The 9125-nt window shown below is 39.6% G+C and overlaps 1 protein-coding gene across 1 annotated transcript in view; it reads right to left on the bottom strand.

The window, feature by feature from the left end:
• Positions 1 to 4285: 4285 nt before the first annotated feature.
• The window catches only part of slitrk5b (SLIT and NTRK-like family, member 5b), a 5235-nt gene continuing 395 nt past the window's right edge, over positions 4286 to 9125 (bottom strand). Inside the window, exon 2 of the mRNA XM_084123478.1 lies at positions 4286 to 6953. Within this exon, the coding sequence (XP_083979604.1) occupies positions 4414 to 6953 (2540 nt within the window). The 3' untranslated portion in view covers positions 4286 to 4413. The remainder of the gene's footprint in view (positions 6954 to 9125) is intronic.

Here is a 9125-nt window from a genome sequence, read left to right as displayed (position 1 = left end):
ACCTGTCTCAGTCAGGATTACCCTCCTCCCTCCCCAGCTCCTCCTGTCTCCGTCAGGATTACCCCCCTCCCTCCCCAGCTCCACCTGTCTCCGTCAGGATTACCCTCCTCCCTCCCCAGCTCCTCCTGTCTCAGTCAGGATTACCCCCCTCCCTCCCCAGCTCCTCCTGTCTCAATCAGGATTACCCCCCTCCCTCCCCAGCTCCTCCTGTCTCAGTCAGGATTACACTCCTCCCTCCCCAGCTCCACCTGTCTCAGTCAGGATTACCCTCCTCCCTCCCCAGCTCCACCTGTCTCAGTCAGGATTACCCCCATCCCTCCCCAGCTCCACCTGTCTCAGTCAGGATTACCCTCCTCCCTCCCCAGCTCCTCCTGTCTCCGTCAGGATTACCCTCCTCCCTCCCCAGCTCCTCCTGTCTCAGTCAGGATTACCCCCCTCCCTCCCCAGCTCCTCCTGTCTCCGTCAGGATTATCCCCCTCCCTCCCCAGCTCCTCCTGTCTCTGTCAGGATTACTCTCCTCCCTCCCCAGCTCTATTGCTGCTCTCCATGCTAGGCTAACCAGAACAGAACCAGACCGCCAATCCTAACTGTATGCTAATTGTCAATCTTATTTGGCGATAGTGGTCCTGACAGAAATTTCTTTGAAATGAAGCTGAAATAAAATATATATATATATTAATATTTGATGAGAAACAAACTTAAACTTAAAAATTAGAAATGTAGCCTTGGCAAAAATCAAATATAAAATAAGTTTAAGTAATAATGGTGATTAAGAAAAAGTATTAAAACAGTAGTTGTTCCAAAAAATAAAGCTGTATTGAAAAATCTCATAAAAAATGACAAAAGCACATAAGAAAAAGGAAACCTAAACTAAAATTAAAATGAAAACTGAAAACATAAAAAATGTTGAAAATGTTGAAATTAATCTAAAATAAAATAATATATATATATATAAATATATATTAGATGTGAAACACACTTTAAAAAAACCTTAGATTTATAATGTTGCCTTGGCAACTAACTAAAATAAAATAAGTTGAAGTACTAAAATTAGTTTAAAAAAATAAAAAATATATATATATAATTAAAAAGAAAAATCCAAACTAAACTCCACGTTTCACATAAGGACAAAGAAAGACGATGGAAAGAAACTCATACTCACTGGCCAATGGAAGCTTGTTTCCGCCACGGGATACAAAATAAAAAAGATACTTGACTTAAGACTTTTTATCTCACAGATCTGACTTTATAACTCAACATTTTGAGTTTATACTTCATAATTCTGAGAAAAAAAGTCAGAAATGTGAGATATAAAGTCCCAGTTACCATTTTTATTTTTGATTCCGTGGCAGAAACAAGTTTCCACACAGACCTGGAGTGAATGAGCACAAACTGAACTAAAGGATGAAATGTTGGGAGGGTTCGGATGCTGGTGTTCGGGAACACACTCGTGTGTGTGAGACGCTTCTGGAGGGAATTACACCAAATCATTCTGAACACACACTTTCAGAAACACCAAACCAACATTAGAGACGCTGCGACGCCATTGGTCCACTGGTTACTGCAGCTATCCAATCACAGCCTCCGCTGAGTTTATCGTCACATGGGGTTATTGTTGCACATCATGGGATTAATTTGATAAATCTGTTTCCAACAATTGTTTCCAATTTTTTATGTACGTTTCCATCCAGCATTTCTTTTTTATGCAATATCTCAAATTTGCATGAAAACAGTCGGATGGAAACACGGCTAATGTGAGTTCAGTGTGAACAGTTTGTATGATAATTATGAAATGCATTAATCTCTGGTTGGCATGAAGACACGACGACTCGAACACTCAATATCTGAAGCACTTTTACTAGATAAACTTCACGGCCACAGGCTCTCCACGCCAGAGACGAACACTAACCCGGCCTCGGGTGAACAGGCCAAGGGCGTTTCTTCATGCTTCACTGTTAATGAACATATGTAAAAGGTCATGTGAATAAGCAATGAAAAAAGCCTGAAATGCTGGATAAATACACATATTTGACAAGCTGCTCGTGTTTCCAGTGCAGAAATGGACAGAAGTCTCGAAGAGCATCTTTAATGCGAGCACATCTTGAGCCATTAGTTGTCCTCGTCCTTGTTCTAGTTTGGACGTTTTTCCAGCATCTGCACAAACGAGCAGAAATATCTGATATTTCACCTGTACTGTCCTGGTTGAAGCAAACAGCCATATGTGTTCTGTCAATTATTCAGAGGTTTATTTAGGAACATGTGGACGCTGAAGACAAAACTTCAGTGCAAAAACAGATTCATTCAATTTGCACATACAGTCACACAATATAGTCATGACAGCGACTTTAAAAAAGCATGAAATCATTGTAAATATTTTACAGGAATGAGAAGAAACACTGATGTTCCGCAGCGACTGCGGTTTTTGCATAACAATCTCTCCAGACTCTCTCGCCTGAAGCCCTGCATGAAATTTTCATTGGCATTTGCTGAATAACAAATGCTTGTGTAAAAGCGGCTTGGGCTGTTGTTTCCTTCACTGAGTCACACATCAGAACGCGGAGAGCTGGAGGGGTTTGGCTCGCGGTTTCCCTGTCGTCGTCGTCGGCTCTCATGGAGATTCTTATTGGCCGGCGTGGGCAGACACACTTAAAGGGGGTTTACGATATTGCACAGCAACTGTAGGGTAAATACTGTACACTTTGTGCTTTCAATGCATATGCCTTTTAGATCATGAACATACTCAGAAAAAACTCAATAAAAACACGTCACCCTTTTCCCAGCATAATTACATCTAAAAAGTGACTGACCTGGCAGGACTGTCAATATAAATGTTACAAAAATCTTCTTAATAGAATTTAAGCAAAAAAAGTGCAAAGATCTCCAGAATTGATATATGCAAGTACACCAGTATGATTTATGAAAGAATGTGTACATACACAAATAAGAACACAACGAAACCGATTGTCCCTTTTGGCCACAGGTGCTTTGAAATAATAAATAACTTACATCTTTAAGACGAGCGTCACTTTTATATTCACACACAGAAATCATCCATCGACCTAACGACGTATTAAACTCATGATACTGAAGCATATAATGACACTTTTGAACACGATATGCATGAGAGAATATGGCGTGAATCTCACAAAAACACCCCAAAATTTAAAAGCAAAAATGAAAAAAAGTGTTTTATGGATCATTAAGATTTGCTCTATGGAGACAGTTTTACGTTTTTTTTATTTTTTTTTTTTTTTTATTAATTTAAATTAATATTATTATTTTTTAAATAACTGAATAATGTATTTGATTTAATAATAATACAATTAATAAGTTATGGCAACATATTTTTACATTAACTCATAAAAATAATTTAATCAATTTAAAAAATAAATGAGATTCAACTTGAGCCCTGTGGTGGGTCCGGGCATTCTTGACCAAAACGTTATGTTTTCTGAAAGCATATTTTTGGAGATATCAACCTCAAATTTGAAGCACAGTTTGTTTAGATTTATGGTTTTCATTTTGGGAAACAATATATTTCATATAAAAACTGAAAATAGTATTTTTGTGCATTTTTCATAACAATAAATGTAACATTTTATAACTTTAAGGTTTTTTTTAACTTTTTTTCACTTCAGCAATAATCTGCCAAGTGTCGTCTTTAAAAAGAGACCAAACTTCAGTCTGTCGCTCGTCACTCTAAAGCGTTCAAGATTTACCAGTTTAAGTTCAAAAAGTGAATAAATGGATTACAAATACTTTATAAATATAATTTAGTACCATAAAATCCCCTAAAAAAAAATATATATATATATATATATATATATATTAAATGAAAAACATTATCGAATTAAAATATAGTACAATCATTTCACTGAAATAATAAAAAATATATTTTTGACCAACACACGAGCAGGAGGTTAATATAATTAATATATATATATATATATATATATATATATATATAATATAGTTTAAGTATTATATTATTATTAACTATATATATATATTATTATTATAATATTAGAATTTAAGTTAAACTTTTCCAGTGCATTAAAAGCAGTATAACTATTTTAAATTTACCATTTAAATAATAGTTTGTTTCCACATTAATATGAACTCGATTGACAATAGAAATTGAGGGAAAATTTGCTTAATTGTCCAGCAAATGATGTCACAAAGCAATCAAACAAAGTAAATAAAAATAATAGTAATAAATATAGGCAAAATATAATTAAAATATGAATAAAGTGAAAATCATTATAAATATAAAATCGTCAAAATATCAGAATAACAACTTGTCTTTCTTTTGAACTTTGAGGTGCACGAGATTCACCCTCATATCTCTCAGAAAACACATTTTCTCCCCAACTTTTTTTTTTTTTAAAGAAAATGAAGACAAATACATATATTTCAGAACTGAGTGAAAGTTGTCCTTTTCTCATGAACCTCCAGATAGTCGGGCTCGAAGTGCAGCTTGGCTTTGAGCTCCCAGTATTGGCTCCGGTTGGGCTCGATGTAGACGGCGGCCGGCGGGGAGCAGAACATCACGGTTTGCTGGACCCGGTCGGGACCCAAGAACTGATCCTGGACCCGCTCGGGACTCGAGTACGGATGATCCAGGTACTGATGCTTGCATGCTAAACTCCCCCTGTACGAGCCCGGCTGGTCCCTGGCCAAGATCTCCCGGTAAAAGTAGTTGTCGTCCAGAAGCGAGTGTGTGTTTAGCGTATCCGGCGTTCCCGCGCTGAACTCGGATCTGCTCCGGACTTCATCATCCGAGTTCGACGCCAGAACTCTGAGTTCTTCGAAGTCCCTGTATCTCTCCATAGCGTTTCCCTCGGCGTTGTTCTTCGCTAGGCTCTCGGCTGGCGGCGGGATGAACTCGTACACGTGGCTCGCCGCCGATCTGGTCTTATCGCTGGCGTTTACCGAAGCTAACCGTTCCGACTTCTTCCGGCGCTTCATTATAACGGCGAAAAGCCCTGCCGCGACGAACACAGATAATATAAAAAGCATCAGCAAGGCGAGAATCAGCACTGAGAGTGGAACCGTGGGGTTCTGCACGTCATAATCCAAAGTTTCTAAAGTGATGGTGCTTCCGGGAATGGATTCCTCTGAAGGCGACGCTACGGAAGACTGAACGTTTGAGGTTTCCGGGCAAAGTTGATAGGAGCGAATGAAGCGCATGTCTTCGCCCGAGAGCCTCGGTGGAGATTCGCACGCGACGGAGTTTAACACGATCCCGGCGCCGAGTTTCTCCAGCCAGCTTCGCATCTCCACCACGACACACGAGCAATCCCAGGGGTTCTCGAAGAGATCGATCTGCACCAGATCCGCGAGATCCTCCAGGACACCCACGACCGGGAGACTTCGGAAGTGGTTGTTGCGTAGATTCACTCGCGCGAGGTTTAATCCGTGGAAGACGCCGGGAGGAAGAGTCTTGAGGAGGTTGTTATTGAGGAACAGAAGCTGAAGATTGGGAACCTGTTGAAAAGCACCGTTCGCAATCTCTCGAATCACGTTATACTCCAAATATAAAAACTGCAAGCTTTGTAGCCCATAGAACATATCCTCGGAGAGGCGCTCGATTAAGTTCCCGTTTAAGTACAATCGTCTTAAATGTATAAGCTGGCTGAACGTCCGATCATGAACGACGGATATGCGATTGTTCCCCAGGTGGAGCAAATCAAGTCCGGTCGCGCCGTCAAAGTCAGAGCTGCACACCTCAGAGATGTAGTTCCCCGTTAAATACATCTTTTTAGGATTGTACGGCTTGGGAATGAGATCCGAGATGCTTTCGATCTTCCTCTCCTGGCAGTTCACGTTCAAGCCGAGGTCTGAGATCTGCAGATTGCAGGAGCAAGCGTTCGGACAGTCCAGAGGAACCGGCGACTTCGTCTGGAAGGCTAACATCGGGCCGTAGTTCTGCGGCTTGCTAGAGGAGCGAGGAGTCGGTTTAACGCGGAGTTTTCCCGGGAATCGGCTGGATTTAGTGGAGCGTAGGACTGTTGAGGAGGCGAAGCCCGGGATGGAAGTCGGCGGTGTGGTTTTATAAAGGATCTCGCCGCCGTGAGCCGGTTCTGCACGCATGTCGTACTCAGCGATGGCTCTCAGAGGACACAACTCCTGCTTGGAGATCTCGTCTACGTCTCGACCGTGAAGACGAAACGGCGTCTCGCAAACCACATCTCCAACTAAAGCCGTGTAGGAGATGCTTTCAAGCCAGGCTTTCAGTGCAATGAGCTCGCAGGAGCAGTTCCAGGGGTTCTCCTCCAGCTGCAGCTCCACGATCCGGCTCAAGTGCTCCAGAAGCCCATTATAGGGAAGCACTTTGAGCTGATTGCCTCTTAAATCGAGATGCGTTAATGGAACGAACTGAAAGATGTTGTTGGGCAGAGCGGAGAGCAGGTTGTCATTGAGGATGAGCACCTCTAAGTGACGTAAAACACTCAAGGCTTTCGCTTCAACGTGGCTGATGTAATTATAGTCAATCTGCAGGTACTCCAGGCTCTCGAGTCCGAGGAACGTGTCGTCCTTCAGCACTTCGATTTTGTTATTGTTCAGATGCAGTCGTTTTAATCCCTGAAGTCCGTTAAAAGCACCACCGTCGATCTCTGATATATCATTGTTGCCGAGATGTAAAATAGTGAGTCCTTCGTACTGAACAAAGTCGTTGAGCGAGACTTTCTTTAGCAGATTCCCCGTGAGCAGAAGATGATAGGCAGTGAAGTGTAAAGGCATCACCTCCGACAGACTGTTGATCCCTCTGTTCTCACAGCTGGCGGTGAAAACACCCTCCCTTTCTTCACACACACACAGGCCTCCGCATATATCCCCGTAAACATCAAACATCTCAGTCAAGCTGAAGACTGATGTGAGAGTCCATATGGCTGATATCCACATCTGCATGTTCATGACGACGGGCGGTGGTCGAGGAGAGATGCTGTCATCTGAGGAGAGAGACACACAAATATCAAGTTAAATAATAATAAAGGACAAGCTTTTGTTGTTGATATCATTAGGGTACAGTGCATCCAAACTTCAACACATGCACTGAAATATTAAAAACTAAAACAGATATGTTGTTTTAGGAATTATGCATATTGCAGATCATTAAAATACTAGTGCATTTTAATTTATGCCATTTTTTCTTTACTTTTGTGCACAAAAAGCTGTATCATCCACCAGTATAAAAAAGGCCTTACAGTGCAAGTACTTTCATAGAAGCATTGCTTATTTGTTTATGCGTTCGCATTAGCTGGACCCGCCTGAAAGAAGACATATATTGTTCTTTATGAGCAAATTAAGCTAAAGCATCAGACTTTACGATACTGTTGACAATTTATTCCAGATTTGAAATATGCATACAAGCATCAATTCAGCATTTAATGCATATAATAAATACATAAGTATGCATAATATCACAATTTTACAGCAAGTTTTTGGTCTTTCCTGTACTTGCATGACTTGAACACATGCACTTAAATATTAAAAACTAAAATGGTTTTGTCATTCGACTTACGTTGTTTTAAGAATTATGCATATTGCAGTTCATTAAAATAGTGCATTTCAAGGTGTGCCATTTTTTCTTTACTTTTGTGCAAACAAAAAGCTGCATCGCCACTTGATGCACAGTGTAAAATCTGAAGCCTGAATCTGCACTAAACAGTGTGTAGATGTGTGGAAGAGTTCAGATGTGACTGCAGGATCACCACTGCCGCTGTGCTCATACTAAAGCCAAAACGAGCGATATGACGTGTGTTACATGAGACAAACGCCTCTGCTTCAGTGCTACTGTTCTGATTCAGTCACACGGGATGTTATGAGGACTACTAGTATAGAAAAGATAGTATGATGGCTTCAGTCCTGCCTTACAGAGACACACATTTCATAGAGGCATTGCTTATTTTTTATGCTAGAAAGTGCATGTGCATTGCTGGACCTGTCTGGAAAAAGATATGTATCTTGTTTTGTTTTTTTGTGAGCAAATGAAGCTAAAGAATCAGAATTTATGATACTGTTGATAAGTTATTCCTGATTTGAAATATGTGCAAGCATCAATTCAGCATGCATATATTAAATGCATCTCACTGCATAAGCATGCATAATATCACAATTATATCTATCACTATCACTATGTCGTAACTACGAGTGTGAAACTCTGGATTTTTCTCTTCATCTTTTTTGCTCTAAACAAAAGATTCTAAAGCATCTGATGTCGTAATTATGACTTCCCAACATGTAAAAGCGAAGTTCCCAGAGGGACTTGGGTCATATGGATCTTCACACTAATTACTAATTGTGTCATCTTGTGTCTCAAAATGGTTAATATTACGATTATTAACCATAAGTAAAAATGTTTTTACGTTGAGCACAATAAAGCATTTAACAGATATAACCAGTTAATTAACTTCACATTAATAATAGCCTATTTAAATGAAGATTAATAATAATAATCCATTTCTATGTAATTGACATTTTTCTCATCTCTGAACTTATTTACATGTGAATTTTTTTAAAAACTTTATTAATATTTAATGTGTATATTTACTTAATTTGCAAGTATCCCTGTAACAAAAGCGAACAGGGAACGTTCTGTCAAGGTTCTCTCAACGTTATGAACAAACGTTCTTCCAGTAGCCTATATAACGTTCGTTCATCGTTATGTAAACTAATCTGTCCTTTTCTGATTCAAATTAGACAAATCTGCCTTTCTATTACCAGTCTGGAAGAAAGATTTAGATGACTAACTTGTAAGACTAGTATAAGAAGTTCATGCAACAAATAAAGTTCTCAAAACGTTCTCACAAAAGCGTTTTTTAAACATTACTGGTTGTTTCAAAACATTCAACGATCAAAAAAGAAACATTTCCATAATGCATGTAAAATGATAAAACGGCACATTCTTTTATTTTTATTTTTGCTAACCTTTGCATAAACAAGAAATTAAGAACATTCAGAAATAATGTTACCACAACCTCATGGGATCGTTATCAAAGCGTTACTAGAACATATTTTTGTTAGCTGTGAATATTGATGCTACTCACAAAACAACCATTGTTATAATGAAGGAATGAGTGTGCATCACCAGAGCTGAATCAGAGCAAATATACAATAACGAG

The sequence above is a fragment of the Abramis brama genome, assembly GCF_963993115.1.
Source record: "Abramis brama genome assembly, chromosome: 8".
NCBI lineage: Eukaryota > Metazoa > Chordata > Actinopteri > Cypriniformes > Leuciscidae > Abramis > Abramis brama.
The sequence above is the reverse complement of the archived record's forward strand: the minus strand, read 5'-3'. Positions and strand labels throughout refer to the sequence as shown.